The sequence below is a fragment of the Tetrao urogallus genome (genome assembly GCF_951394365.1).
Source record: "Tetrao urogallus genome assembly, chromosome: 1".
NCBI classification, from domain to species: Eukaryota; Metazoa; Chordata; class Aves; order Galliformes; family Phasianidae; genus Tetrao; species Tetrao urogallus.
Window position 1 is genome coordinate 64,295,275 of NC_136813.1, and position 15,933 is coordinate 64,311,207.

Sequence of the window (15,933 nt, forward strand, 5' to 3'; positions counted from 1 at the left end):
AGAAGCGCTGAGGAGCTGTTTTAGCAAGTATTTTCCTGAAAACAAAGCTGGCAGTACACTGTCAGAGGACAAATTTGCATCTGAGTTCTTCAGGGTTCTTCAGGTTGACTAGAGGATACTGTCAGGCTTCATCATTGCATAACCTAGATATTATATATAATATCAGTGACATTAGAGGATTGTCTGAAGTTCTTCTCAGGCGAAATCCCATGTCAGGTTTGCTCATTAAAAGTAATTAGGCTGTAGTAATTAAGACTTCCATGTATCTTCAGCAAAGTCTTCTCTGAGAGTGTAGTCATATAGAGAACACTTGAAAAGAGATGAAAGAAAAAACCTACTACTCTAAGCTTGTCTGATAGGAGCCTGTAGTCTGATAGGAGCACGAGTCCCGTCAGAGTGTCTGGGGAGCTGGCATTAGGACCTGGGGTGCCTAGAAATGAGGATTTTGAGAACTTGCCCCCCAGTGAAGGTAAGCACTCCTATCCTGGCTGTGGGGCTGGCTGTTTAGGGCTAGTAGAGTTATGGGGGGCTTTAAGTGGTTAATGTTTGTTTGGTTCAGGAATTACATTTCTGTATGGAGGCACCTAAATGTTCTTAAGGTTTATTTCAGATGTTTTGGTCCTGATTATTTACTTATTTGTTATTTGACTCTATTGTTAAATCCCTTCCCTTGAATGGAACAGAGGAAAAGAGATACAGGAGATGTAAGGTATCCTTAAGTACATCCTTACAGCTTTAGATAATCACATTTGTAACTGCTCAACTGCTGAAAAAGCTAAGAGGTGATACGGGTCACGTTAAAAAGAAGGAAAAAAGAGCTCACTTTCTCTTCTGCTATACATATTGCTCTTTTTTCTCATGGTTTTTGCTGAATTAGTGATCGCTGCAATAGAATCGTAGGACCACTAAGGTTGGAAAAGACCTCTCAGATCATCTAGTCCAGCCACCAGCCCACCCCCACCATGCCCACTGACCATGTCCCTCAGTGCCACATCCACACGGTTCTTCAACACCTTCAGGGATGGTGACTGCACCACCTCCCTGTGCAGCCTGTGCCACTGCATCACTGCTCTTTCTGAGAAGAAATTCTCCCTAATATCCAACCTGAACCTCCCCTGGCACAAGTTGAGGCCATTACTTCTTTTTCTATCACTGTTACCTGGGAGAAGAACCAATCCCCACCTTGCCACAACCTCCTTTCAGGTCACTGTTGAGAACAATAAACTCCTGAATCTACATGAGGATACGCATACTTGTTTAGATTAATGAAAGTCAAAATTACTATAAGAGAAACCTGTTTCAAAAAAAAAGTTGGTAACTCTTGCTTTAAAAGCAGCCCCACTGCAGCCAGGGCTCCCTTTGTGCACCCCCAAAGACTGCCACTGATGCGTTTCCTGATGATTTTTAAGCAAGTAACAGAGACACCTAAAGAAACAGAACAAGACCTGAGCAAGCTGCCGTTGCCTCTCAGCTGCTCTGTGGAAGTAGCTCTGTCAGGGAGTGGTAAAACCATGGCCATAGGCTGTGTGTGTACCAGAGAGAAGGCTGCCCTGGTCCAGCAACATTTGGACTTGGTTCAGATGTTTTTGTTGTCCTGCTACATGTCTTTACCAGGCAACCTCGTTTTATTGGCTCATAACCCAGGAGGAAGCAGCAGAGATGAGGAGGCCTCAGGCAGCCTTACCCCCCCTTCTATGAAGAGCCTGGGGATTTGTGTCGCTGACACTCTCAAAATGTTAGGTTAGGGCTTCTTGGGATTTGTGTTTTTTGTAGGCTACAGGAAGATGCAGAATACTTCTGTAGTCTAAAAAACATGAGACAATTTTATTTTTTTTCTTTTTGTGTAGAGTATTCAGTGTGGGTGTGCATGTGTATGGAAATAAATTCCAACCATGCTGTATGTGATAAGAAATGGAGCGCAAAGCTTTTTAAATAGCTTCCCTTCCACTATTGCAAGTAATAACTTTTTAAAAATAAAAGAGTGTACATCCTATTCTGTTCAAACTCACGCTGGGAGGCTGCTGTGATAAGATGTGGGGAGCTGTGCTGCCTTCAGGATCACGGTCTGTCTTGGTGGGCAGTTCATCAGCAGTAGTGGTGCTGTGCCAGGAGGCAGTGGAAGAGCCTGACCTGGCTGTGCAGCATGGCTGTGACCTGTGCTTAGCCCCTCAAGCAGATCTTGACAGAGATATGGCTGCTCAGTGCTGCCAGAATGGCATTTCTTGAGAAATTAGAATGCGGGGTGCAGGGCTTCTTGTCTTAGCAGCAGTGCGCTGGTGGAGGATGCTGGACCTCAGCTGGGGCATGAGCCTTGTGTTCTGCAGGTCCCACCCCACTCACTTGGCTCACAGGATCTGGAGATGTGGAGACAGCCCTCCCTTAGCTCTTCATCCCCCTCATTTCCAAGGAGGAATTGTGAGCTTCCCAGACTGTATGTAGGAGTAATCTGTGCCGGGAGGATTGGACCCTCTGTCATTGACAAAGATGCCTGAATTGCTTTTGCAACCTCGCATCTGGCTGCCTGAATGAAGAGGAGGAGAGCAGCTGAGCCAACGTTGACCCTCCTCTTATTTGACTTCCAAATATACGAGTTTGATCAGCTGAGCAAACTTCCAGCTCTAGCACTTGGCAGTACATATATTTTCATGATAAATGTGTTTACTTATAAAGAGAACTGAATTTTTCGCATGTTGCATTCCATGATTTGTAGTCTAGGTCAGGAATTGGTAGGATATATTTTGCTGTGGAACCGCAATAAATATGCTTCTGTAACGTACAGTTTTAAAACTTTTCTGCCTGAACATAAGAACACAATGTGCTCTTTAGATAGATTTCATAAACAGCAATATTATCTGCGGGGAATAGCTTAATAGTTCTGATTGTCTTTGATTTTGGTATGCCTTATCTCTTCTATTTTGTTGGTTTACAAATGATATGCCACTGAATTGAGTGTTGCAAATTCTTTCTCTGCCCCTAGAGGGGAGTGTTGTCTGCAGCTCCATTTTCAATTATCTATTCCGTAGGAGCGCTGTGGTAAAGGGTCCGTATTTCACTCATCTGTATAGAAAATGGCTTTGTGAAGGCAGGCAAAAATTTTATTCTTCTGTCCCTTCAAATGCTTGAAAAATATTTAGATTATCTGAGTCGGGAAATAAATGCTATTAAAAGCATAAAGCTCATTTGTTTCTTGAAACTATTCTGTTTCAAGGACAATGGTTTAAGCAGACCTTTCAAGCTAAGAGAATTCAACTGTCTCAGTGAGCAGCTTTTCTGTACTCAATGGGGGATGACTGTAAAAATTTCAGCTTTGATAAACTTTGCTGTAGAACACTGGAAGAATGCCTTTTTTTTTTTTTTTTTTTTTTGGCCAGAAATTGTGTGGAGCAGATGATGTTTGCCTTTGGAACATAACTGAGCTTTTGGCCAGCAGTTGATAGACAACTGAACTTGATTTTTTTTTCAGCTTTTAGATGCTGAACATTCTTTTAATCTCATGATAAGGGCTAAGCTCCTTGGAGTCCAATTCTTACGTTCAGTTTGAATGGAACCAGGCCACCTTTGCTACCTCTAGGTATCTAAACATTTGCCATAATTTGGAATTTTAACTGTCACATGGTCGTGTGTGTGATGTATGTGCAAATAGATTTCCTCTTTATTATTACAACAATTGAAGGCTGCCAGAGATTCTTGCTGTGGTTACATTTATATCATGGAATTATGGAATCACAGAATAGCTTGGATTGAGGGGGACTTTAAAATCCACTTGGCTCCAACCCCTGCCCTGGGCTGGGGTTGGTCCCACCCAACTCAGGCTGCCCAGGTCAGCCTGGCCTTGAGTGCTTCCAGGAATATGTTGCATTAAGCTGCATCTGCATAATTTACTGGCTTGAGACTGCAGACATTTGTCTGTACGGTTAAGAAACTACCAAAATCTTTTGTATGGCTCCAAAATTCATTTCTCTATACTGTTTGTGGAAGTCATTTAAAATTCAGTGTTGTGTAGATGGGCCATCCGCTTGATGGCAGCATCAGCATGCTGCTGGGCATTCTGAGTGGATGCATAGTTTGCCTAGCTGGAATTGCTAGTTCCTGTGTTAGCACTCAGCATTAAAATTGCATGTGCAAGTTTACACGTGTTCTGGATGTGTGTTAGCACACAGTCTGCTCTTCTATGAAACATTTCCATAGCAAGCTGATAATTTCATACTGTAGATCTCTTGATTATAACATCAACTAACGGGAAGATGCAGTGCTGTTTTCAAGGCTTCCATTGGGAAAGTCAGGTTTTGTTTGCTTGTTTTGATTTTTTATTTTTAGGGAAAAATAGTTATGTGAGAAATATGTGGGTTTGCAAGCACTGGTGGTGCCAGAAAGTGCCCTTTCCCAGATGCAGATTTGCTTGCATGGCCCTGAGTGAGCAGTGACCAAAAAATCTATACTTTAAAAAGAGATGTTAATCTTCAGTCAGCCTTCTGGATGAGAACATTTCTGTTCAAATTGTGCGTGTTCTTACTTCAGAAGGAAGGTCTCATTTTTGCATCCATTTATATTTACAGAAAAGGATCTGGCAATGCTTTGGGCATTGTATAAATATTACTAAACTAATTGAGAGCTATTACAAATGTACATTTCCTTTCAGTGTATTAAAGACCTGCTGCCTCTGCTTTCCTATTCAAACTTCAAAAAGCCTGAAGCTCGAAGAAAAAAAAAATAATTTCTTCACTTTGGGCTGAAGCTTGCAGAGTGGTGAAAAACAACTATGATGCCACGGACTCTCAGCTGCTTATCATCAATTCAGATTTTGACAGAGGAAGAGAAAATCGGGATATACAAAGTGAAAGACCGTCCCCTGAGGACAGTGTATCAGCAGGATTCTTGTTTTAACACGTATATCAATTCTAGTTTCTCTGTTTTTAATGCACATTGCCCCATTTCTCAAAAGTTGTTCTTCAAGGAACTGAGATTTTTTGTTGCTTCAAAAATCGAGAGGTGAAATTACCCGCAGGGAGGGAAGGGCACAGGAGGAGGCTGTGATGTAACATGTTAAAAATGAGAAATTATTATCTGCTCAAATATAGTCCCTATGAAGAGTGCAGGACAGTAGCCTATTCTGCTGGTAACAGAGGTGGGCAGAGCCCTTCTGAGGGCTTCATCACAGAGACACAAACTCTCACAGCAAGGGTAACATTGATTAAAAGACAAAACCCAAAATGGACCCAGTCCATCTTTGGATAAGGGAGATGTGTGGCTGGACTTTGAGGGGTTACAAAAGATCTAGCTTCAGTTTTAGCTCTGTATTGAGCACAGGAGCCGTTCTGTCTTTCTGTTGGGGGCAGCAGGTACAGTTTCTGTCCGATTTCTAATTTTTAACAAAGAATCAGGACAAATATCAGTTGTTTCTGCAGATAGGGTGACCTGAAACTATGTCTGTGTGTGGAAAGGAGGGGATGACGTAACAGAGGAAGGAGTGGAGTCATGCCCTGATGGCTATCCTCCAAGTATTCACAGCTTCATTGGTGACCCTGTCTTTGCCCAAATCGTTGGACAGGTCACAGGTTCTGTGAGCAGAGCTTTGGGAGTGCCTGATAGGTGTGGAGGAATTGCTTTGGTTACTCTTGTCTTTTTTATCACCAAGAGAGCAAAACATTGCAGTGAAATCTCTCATCATTTCACTTAAGCTGAAATTAAAATCTTCATCTGCCAAAGTGGAAATACCATCCCCTGAAGTACAGTTATGTTTGCACTGAAGTTGCCAGTGAGCGATCTGTAACACAGAGTGGCAGTGCACGGTTGGGATCCTCCTCAGCTAATTTCATTCGTCTGTAATGTTGATGGCTGCAGCTGAGTCTCTTGGCTCAGAATTGCTCCCAGCACAAAGAAGGGAAATTTGAAAGAAGTTGGTTGTCTCCACTGTTGTAGATATTTCCTTCAGTGTGAAAGATGCTTATTTCTCTCCACTCTTTGAGGGGGTTTCTATTTTTTTCACAGCTTCAAAAAAAAAAAGGATCCTGGGAATGCTACTGTTGATATCTATGATTAGTCACATGAATCCCATCTTATCTGCTTATTTCCACTGGTGTTTTCCACCCTCATGCTCATGTAGTCTGGAGGTTGGCACTGTGTAAGCTGAGAAAAGCTATGGAATGTTCTGGGCAGCAGCTGATCCTCTAGCTGTGTTGTGAAGAACTTGCAGTTTCCTCTTCATGCAACATAAAGCTGAAGGCTGTGCAAGTACAGAACATGTGAGCACACTTAAATTGGGTTCACTCCTCCACTTTTGTCTAGGTGGGTGTAGGAGGGAATATATTATACCTTAGGAAGAATAAAAGAAATCCCCATAAATTGCAATCCTGCCTTTGGTAGTTTAGATGAAGGGAAAAGACTTTGTATGTATGATAAGAGGAGAGCTGGTGAGGAGAAGGCTATCTAGCAAGGGATGCCAGAGGTCTTGGCTTAGCTAAGAGCTGGGGATCAGGAAGATGCATTTGAGAGTTTGCATATTGTATGGTTTTGGAGAAAATAAGGGTTGAAGGATTTTGAGAATGAGGGTGTTTGGTATTGATAGTCACTCAGAAATAAATGGGAAGTATTGCAAGTTGAGATGGAAGCTTCTTAGGTCTAACGTGCTTCAGAATATTTTAGCAGATGAACATATTAGGGTGGAGGAAAAGATGATTCCTGAAGCAACACAATTAACATGTAGGAAATTGATAGCAATTTGCCCTTCTCTGAAGACTTCATCAAATTACTAACACGTATATCAGAATAAAGTAATGAAGTAGGCTGGTTTCCTTGTGTAATGTTTTGGAGCTCTAGATGGTTTGTCTGAACCATGGAAGGTAATCAAAGATTTCAGCTTTGTGTTCAGGGCTGCCAAATCATAATCCCTCCTACCTATCTTACCATGTACATATCAGTCTAGATGTAAGAGAGTCCAAACACGCTGGTACTGCCCATCTGGTCTACCTCATCCCTTATTACTTTCTAAATCTGGCTCATTTGTCTATGTAGAAAATAGTGCCTGTATTTTAGTACTTGTCTGTACAAATATAAGTGCTGTGTGATCTGGGAGGAAAGAACATAATGGTTGTACATCCAGATGACCCTGATCCAAGGGAGGAATGTGTTCCATACTTACAGACAGAAATAGAAGAAATAAAGCCCCTTTGGCCAGTTAGAAAATCTGCACTGATCAAATTGTTTAATTGCCAGTATCAAAATCGGAGGGTGGGTGCACTGTGCCATGTCCATCTTAGTCCTTAGCTTCCGTCTCCTCTGGCACGTACCAGAGTTTTCTGTGCTCCCTTCCTACTCATGTATTTGGATCTTCTACTGAAGGAAAGGCCAGACAATCCCATGCGCAAACCAGGCACTGCTGTCCTTTGCTTGTTCTGTCACCAAATTGGATGATTTTTCCTTGAGAGGTAGTGAGAAGCCAGTACACAACACACTATAAAAACAGTTGTATTTCTCTCAGTTAGCACTGGGCGAAACATGCCACTAAAGGGCCGTGCTGCTTAGATGATCGTGACTGAAATGTGTAACGTAGACATGGGGCAATGAGTGGCACATCAAAATGAAGTATGAGTTCATTGAGGTGTTGTTTCCCACTCTACCCACATCAACAATTGCGTCAGCTTTATTGACATTGCTAGTACTAATTAGAATTTTTGGTTTTAATTCAAGAATTAAGTAGAAATAGAAACTACTGCAGTAGTGGAGAGATTTGAAGTTCTTCTTCATGGTGTTTAAAGGAGTATTCATCATATATAAGGAACCAGAAGGGAAAGAAAGCTTGGCAGGACCAGGCACTGAGCAACCTGATCTAGCTGTAGGTGCCCCTAAGCACTCTGTTGGTTGTTTCATTGACTTTCTAAGTATCTCTTATACATAGAGGGTGAACATCTAGCTCTGCAGCTGTCTAGAAAGCGTGCTCTGGGCATACAAAGGTAATCCACATGCGGGGAGTGGTAGAGCTTTTGAGATCAATTCCATCCACCTCTGATCATCTGAGGATGACCTAGTCTTCCACGTAGTTAATCTAGACAATTAAAGACTTGTTCCCTCACTTCCACATAAGCTATGCTAAGAATTTGGTACAGTTGAAATGAGAATTCTGCCAGTCTCACCATGCCTCTGAATTACTTACAGACAGTTCACAAAAACTTCAGTGACTGGAGTACTTATTATTCCACAAACCCTTCTCTGTGGCATTTTCAAAGTACATTTCAATGTGATGTAAAGATAATACATTCAAGCATCACAGAAAAATTGGAAAAGGGTAGTATCTTGTCTAAGAAGGAGAAATAGGTAAGGACTCAAATTTTGTTTCACTCCAGCTCCAAGTGTTTGAATTCCTGTGAATCACCAATTTTCTCCCTCTGAGCTATGTTGCAGATAGATCATCTAGTGAGGGGTGAAACTCAGGATGACTTCTATAGTCATCAGTACCAGAACTGAATGTGTATCCATGTCCTAATGCTTCTTTACTGCGTTAGGTAACCCAGCACATCCACATCCACAGTATTCCATAGGACTGTGTGGAAAGTCCTTCAGAATCATGGCAGGGCTTTATATATATGCATATAGATATTCATATTGCCATATGTATACACTTAAGGAAAATAACAAGGCACTAGTTACACACACTTTTTCTGCAGGGATTTGAAACAAATCATTCCTTAAAACCCTTTAGGAGTTATGGTTTGGTTATAGGAATAATGACTGATTATGGTTTGGTTATGAAAGTGTTCCCATCACGATAGGTGAATGGAGTGAGTAGCTGCATCCTGAGTCAAGGCTAAATGAGTAATTTCACAAACCTAGCATTTGCAGTTTGAAAAAGTACAAAGGACTCCATTATTCTGCTATCCGTGTGAGTGCACGAGGGCTTATACTGGAAGTGCTGGTGCAGTATGAATTGTTCTGCTGAGGTTCTCTTGGAGCAAATACCTGGTCTGATGCAGCAGTGAAGTTTCTCAGTTTGGGTATGGCTTGGTTGAGGCTCAATAAACCTAGCTCTTTTTGTCATGACTGGGATATGTTGAGATAGGTTGGAGATGAGTTTCAAGTTAACGTTTTGCCTTTTCTAAGGAAAATGGTGGTAGCTGGCCTCATACTGGAATGGGGACTTTGAATCTTCACACCCATTCTGGCCCGAGCCCCACATTAGTTATAAGCTGCCAGCACAGACAGGGCCAGAGCACACTGTTAAAATGCTCCTTTAATCAGGCCAATGGCACAGAAACAGGAACTCAAAAGGCTCAGCTGTTCTGTGGTCTAGGGCAGGCGGGAGAGCTTCATAACTGAGGTACTAATCCCAGTACCTTAGAGCCAACAAAACCTCCCATGCATCAGCTTCATCAGTACCTCCTCAGTTACTCAGCACTTGAGTTAACCTCTCCTAAAAGCCTCTGGTGACTTTTCCTTTTTGCTTTCTCCTTCTAAAGCTTTCTCCTTTTTCTTTCCTTTGTTTGCATACTAGAACTAATATCTGATAAGAAAAAGCAGGTTGCTGTGGCTGTCTGCTCGCTCTCCAGGCAGGTGACTGCCCTTACCTTCCATCTGGCAGCTGTAGATAATACTCCAGAAAGTGTTTTTTGCACTTCCAATACACCAGAGAGGTGATAACTTTGTTCAGTCTCTCAGCACTTTTCCCAAGGGCAGTAGTAGATGATACTCCTTGCATTGAGAGAAGTACATGGTGGCATCCCTGAACATTCCCTGTCTTTCTCCTCCTCATTCCTTAAATATCTGCGCTTTCAGCCTCTCTTGGGCAACCAGGGGAACAGTGAGAAGCTCCTTGCACAGCCCTGCAAAAGGGTCTTGGGGGACTGCCAATGAGCTCCTGTCTCTCCTTGCAGTACTTCCATTATGTATGACTGGGTCTCAAATGTCTCAATTTTATTCCCTTGCTACATCCTAGACTGTAACAACTGTGTTAAAAGGAATGGCCTAGTGGAAGAATTGGCACGCTCAGTTCTCCAGCAGAAATGTTTGAAGGTGACTTTTACAAACTGAGGAAGCCTTGCCATGAAGTCTTGCTTTATTTCTTATATGGATATTCATTTCATGCATCTAAAGTGCACCTCGTTGAAACAGAACATTGATAATCACTTTATGTTCTTAAAGAAAAGGCTAGACATAAGTTTGATGAAACTTTGATGTGCAATTATGGGTGATATGTGAAATAATTTGTAGACAACTTTTTTCTCAAGTAGTTAAGGTGTGCTGTAGGTTTTAGCTGGTTGAACAACTTTTGGATGGCGTAAGCGTTCAGAGCTTTATGAAAGTGGAATTTTGTAGTTATTAAGAAATCAGTGGCTGGAACCAAGATTTCTTACATACTATGGATGAAACTTGGCCCGTTGAAGTCAGGGAGAATTTTACCTTTAACTTCAGTAAAATCAGAGTTTCATCCTCCCATTGTAACAGACCTTTAACAACTACTTATAATCTTGTCAAAAACTCTGTTTGAGTGAAACTGATCCCATAGGGCTTTTATTAAGACAGAATGATAGTGGAGGAGGGAAGCTTTTAAATATTTCTACTTGAAAGAGCTGTAGTGTGAACGGTGCTGGTGTTCTGACAGTATAACCTTGATGTGGAGATGGACTGTAGCTCAGGTGACTGCTACAGTGAGCACAGTCAGATTATTCTGGAGCGACTGTATTAAAAGGCTGGTTTATATTTACATGCCCAGGCCTCCTTTCTCATCCTGCATTAACAGCAATCCGGGAGAAGCTGTGTTGTAATCAGCTGTAAAAAATGGAGTATGCAAGCTCTGACATGGTGCTTGAAACCAATGTGTGCAAATACCACCCCAGCTGATGTTTGCATGAGCAGACCCAGATATCAGGTTCTCTGTGACTCCTGGAGCTATGATCTGATTAAGTACCTTGAGCAATACACCAAAGAGAAATCTGTATGCAACAACCCATACTTCCAGCCTTGCAATCATAAGGGGTGGCTGCTGTCTGCTTTTTCTCCTGTATGTTGTAGGAAATCCAGTCTCTATGAACCAAGAGTCAGTTTTGTGGTGCTGTTTTTCAGGTTTGTACATATTAATGAAAAACAACTGCTGTGGGGTGCAGAGCTCTCTGCAGAAATTCAGGGTGATAACCTCTATGCAGTCTATCAAGATTCATGGCTGTGTTGTGCACTAGATGTTGTACCCACATCAGGAAATGCACACCTGGAAAGAGGTAGCCAGGAGAATGTTCACTGAGCATTTTAAAAATACACAAGGGCCTCAACTGTGTGCTTCTAAAATTAAAGTATAACAAAAAGGCATAGCCAGCTCACTTGCTCAAGATGGCCAGGTTAGAAGTGGCCTTAGGATTGGAAAGGTGAGAAGAAAATAAACATACCAGTATGAAGAGGTAAAGAAAGAGGTTCCTTGCCAAAGGAACTTCTTTCAGAGAACCCGTGCAGTGAAGAGGAAGGCTGCAATCCAGGTGCACTTGCAGCTGCTAAACTCTGTTCTCTTTGCACTGGGCTAGACCCAGGAGATAGCACCTGCAGCATGCTAAGAGACATGCTGCTTATTGCAGGCTGGCAAATTGAGGGAGGGCACAGGAGTTGCCTTGGTACCTGAGACAAACTGAAGCTTCTGAGGCAGGTCTTGGCTGCACAGTACCCTGCAGCTGTGTGTTACCCTTCCATTTATTGCAGGCAAAAATAGTTCTGGGGGTGGACTTAATTCCATTAGGTCACATTCTCTGTGTATCTTGTCTTCATTTCTCCCCATTGTCAGCTCAGGAATGTCAACAGCGTCCCTCATTACACATAAGAAATTTTTCCAGAGGCATGTTACAATTCATAAGGCATTCAAGTGAACCAGGTCTTACTCATGATTCTGCATTGAATCTTCCTTCACTTAGCTTCCCAGCTGTTTTGGGATATGAGAAGGAACATGAGGATCCCTTCCTTGAGATTTACAGATGACCCATGTAGAGTATTAAAGTGTTGTAGAGCTGCAGCCTTTCAAACAAAATATTTGAACCACTGGTATACAAACAGGAAATGGACTGCAGTATAACGTCAGCTTTATGATGGCACTTCGAGCAAAGTTTCTTAACTCAAGAAAATTAAATTTGCAGTACTTAGCACAGGAGATATAACAATGCACTATAAGGATGGCAGGCTGGCTTTCAAGTGCCCATTAGAGTGATTTTTATGAAAAGGATGCAGGTTCTGGACAGGATGCTGCTAGCACCAGATTGTTAAATTCATCCATGTAGCACTCTCTGTGACTGTGGCTTCGCTGGCTCTGGTGCCCAAGGGCAGTCTCCTCTGCAGACAACTCCATATTTTAGTGATTTTGAAATTTCTTTTACGAAAATAAAGTCCAAGAGCAGTTTTGCCTAAGGGCAGATATCTCAGTCTTTAGTCATTTATTTTCTGTATTGTAGATTTTCTGTCTATTCTCACAAAATGATACATTATCTCTGTTCTGAATTGGACTTTTTTCTTTTTACGGTTTCTTATCATTATATCTTATATTGCTGATTACTGTTTGCCTTTTTCCCTTCCTCCCTTCCTGCTTCCCAGATCATCCTCAATGCCATTTCTAGCCAGCATTGTTATTGCATTTCTGTGTCCTTATTTTGCCATTTCCACATATTGGTAGAGCTCCAGAATTTCTGTATGTTGGCAGCAAGTGGAGCTCTTTCCCCCAGTTTATTGTCCATGTAGCTTCAATGCCCCAGTAAGGCATCATTGTGTTGTATTGAATTGCTGAATGCTGTGCCATCTGTACCCGGACAGATTGTTACACTTTATGATCCTTTTGAATAGGAGTTCTCATAGCAAGAATACTGACTTTGATGTGGTAGAAGCATGGAGTATCAAAAGTGGGCAGTCTGGGTACACAAGGCTGCTGCAGTAAGAGAGGATGCTTTGGCATCCTGGTGGCAGGGTGTTGAGGCTTTACTTGCAGAATTTTGTCCCTCAAGAGAAGTAGAGAGGAACCAAACCTCCTCTCCTGCAGTGTCCTGTACTACCCCAGCACAGGGCAGCCTTTGGTGCTTTGTGTGTCTCTGTTCAGTTGCCTCTGAGACAGTAAAGTGGGAAAGGCATATGTGTATTCTTCATATAAAATGAGAATTGTGTCCTCACCATCCCAAGCAAACCATTTGAGATATGCAGGTAGCAAAATGGCCCAATTAAAAATAGATTGTCATCGTGCTATGTACTGCATGCAGCTAGTAAAGTCAGCTTTGGCTCTGTTGATGTATTTTATATCAGTAAAAACTAATATATCACGGTGCTCAGAAATGTGCCTCAGGCTTTTATTTGCATTCATCTTGATCTGCCAATCATACAGAACCTCCATAGGATGTCTGCCTTTTCTAAGGCTTTTTCTGGCTCAGGAATTCCCCAACAGTGGAGCAGCACTGTTTCCCTAAACGATATGCCAGGCACAGTGTCCCAGCCCTCTTTTCCTGATAGTAATTCACAATACATAGGACCAAACTGGTCTGCCTCATTTGTTCAGAAACTAACTGTAGTACTATATTCTTAGCTGGGTGGAGTTCCCAGAATATTCATTTTGTTGTGGCAATACAAGGCAGTAAACATGGAGGCAGGCAGATGGTTTTTTTTCATTTAAAAAAACACCTATTTGGAGATGCTGTCATAGTCTGTCCTGCAAATGTAGCATTACTTAATTCACCTACTTTTCATTTGTTCAAAAGTTATTTGCAGAAGGCAAGCATTGTTCCCCCTTTCGTATGCAGGGAATTTGGGGTAAAAAGGATGAATGAGCCTATTAGACCCTTCTCAGTAGCTAAGATAGGAGAAATCAGTGCTTCTTTGCATCTGTGACACTCCTTTACTCAAAAGTCAGATCCCAGGTTTGGTTGCAGCATCCGCAGAAAGCAGATAAGAATAAGGATTGCAGCAGGAGCCCCAGCACAGGCCTTCCTGCACATACAAATAAGAAAGAATGATGTTGCTGAAACTGCTTGCTGTTGTAAAAGCCATTGGTGTGGCTGAGCAGTAGATAAGGCCCCAGACACAAGCACAGCACTCCAGCTGCTTTATCTCCCACTCGGGCAGGGGCTGCTATGCTTCAGCAAGAGCCAGGAGCTGCCAGGAAAAGCTCGCTTGTGTCGGTGCTCATGTATTATATTACTGCGACAGGCCTAAATAAGAAGGCGTTGACAGAAACTGATGGGTTTTCTTTTTACTCCCCCACAGACTGACCATCTCTGCTGAGTGTCCCATGCAACTTGAAGATTTCCCCATGGACGCACACGCCTGCCCATTAAAATTTGGAAGCTGTAAGTTATCTTCTCAAGTGAGATCCAGAAAATTCCCCGTCTGGCTTTTTGTGTTCAGTGGTACTTTGTACAAGTCCTTTGCACTTCTCTTACTCCTCTCCTTTTAATACCACATGTATTCTGTGTCCTTCCTGGTCAGCTGAGAGCAGATGGGTGGTGTGCACCCATACCGAGGGCAGAAGCCAGCCTATACATCCAGTACTGGATGTGGACAGATAAGTTGATGACTGCAGTTTTGCTTTTGTAGAAAAATGGAGCATTCATTGGAAAAGATCAGATTGTGCTGTTACGGTACTCACATGAATCAGACTGCAGTGCAGTACGTGCATTGTGTATATTAACAGAGAGCTAGAACACTGAAAGAGGAAATATCTCTCCATTTGGTTTTAATAAATCCAATCCTGTATCTTGTTTCATGATTTAGTGTACACTTATATTTGTGTATATGTACACATTATTCTAAATTGTATGCGGAACAATGATTTTTCTTCAGTTCCAAGCCTCTAATCCACCATGTTGGTTCCTTGCCAGAAGCTTACTTTAAAAATAACCTCAGAGGATCAGATGGTTATATTTAAATACAAAGCTCTTAATTAAAGTACGGATGAGGCTACTAGGATAGGCATTTTTTATTTCAGTAATCAAATGAGAGGTTCCAGGTGCAATCAGTGTCTCTAAAGACTTTTGAAAATTACCCAGCAAGGCGTTTTGCTTGTCCCTGAAGCCACCTAGCTTCAGCATTTTTCAATGTTTTTTCAGTCATACCAATTTAGAGTCACTAATCCTACCAAGATTAAGCTTTGCCTTTATCTTCTGTACCTGCACTGGTTTAATACTGGCTATGCATTGTCTTCTTTTGATCATATTAAGAAGTAAAAACACTGCTTACAGTAATGATTACCAAATTACCTAACTTAGGATGAACTGCTTTCCCCTCCTTCTTGCAATCCAGAAAAACTCAGTGCTGTCTAAACAGCCACCAATATTTTGCAAGGTTACTGTCAGTTCAGTGTGTCTTTTACCTTGGTAATGTTAATTTATTGAAAGGCCAATACAGATCTGGAGGTATAATACTCCTTTGCATTCAACTTAAAAAAAACAAATTGCAGGCAAACCATGCATTGCATTCCAAACTTGAAAATGGGAAAGATTCTCACAGAAAAGTGTGATTATTTGTATATAGGGTTAAACCAAAGCTACTGGGAAAAAAAAAAAAAGAAAAAAAAAAAAAAAGAGAAGAAGAAGAAGATCTCCTTCCTGCTGCTACATGTTATGTATTGTACTAGCAATATTATGTCATTGGAAAGATTAAAATTTTTTTTATTAGACACATGAGGGTTGACTGATTTCAGTTTGTGCTATGTTCTGCACTCAGTATACAATCCAAGTTTATTTTATAAGCTACTGGAAGTTATCTTTAAGGTCTTTTGCAGTGTCTGGACATGGAGCCTTTGCTGGTCCACACTGACGGTCTCTGCAGTAAGTAAATACATAGGAACAGGCTATCCATAGTCTTTCAGCCTTGGGAATATCTGTTATTGATCTGACAGCTCAAGACTTTATTGTAATGTAATATGCAGATGTTTGCACAAGTATCAGCCAAGAAGTCAGGGTTTATTGAATTAGCCCAGCTGTATTTGAGGAGAGT

General features: G+C 41.7%; 2 protein-coding genes across 3 annotated transcripts in view; one reads left to right on the forward strand and one right to left on the reverse strand.

Moving 5' to 3' along the window:
- Positions 1-15,933, reverse strand: part of GABRB3 (gamma-aminobutyric acid type A receptor subunit beta3) — a gene marked incomplete at both ends in the record, with an annotated part of 184,915 nt that overhangs the window by 151,057 nt on the left and 17,925 nt on the right. The window lies entirely within an intron of this gene.
- The window catches only part of GABRA5 (gamma-aminobutyric acid type A receptor subunit alpha5), a gene marked incomplete at both ends in the record, with an annotated part of 50,926 nt that overhangs the window by 10,080 nt on the left and 24,913 nt on the right, over positions 1-15,933 (forward strand). For both annotated transcript variants that reach the window (XM_079534479.1, XM_079534480.1), the window contains one exon: positions 14,203-14,285. In XM_079534479.1, coding sequence (XP_079390605.1) covers positions 14,203-14,285 — 83 coding nt within the window. The remainder of the gene's footprint in view (positions 1-14,202; positions 14,286-15,933) is intronic.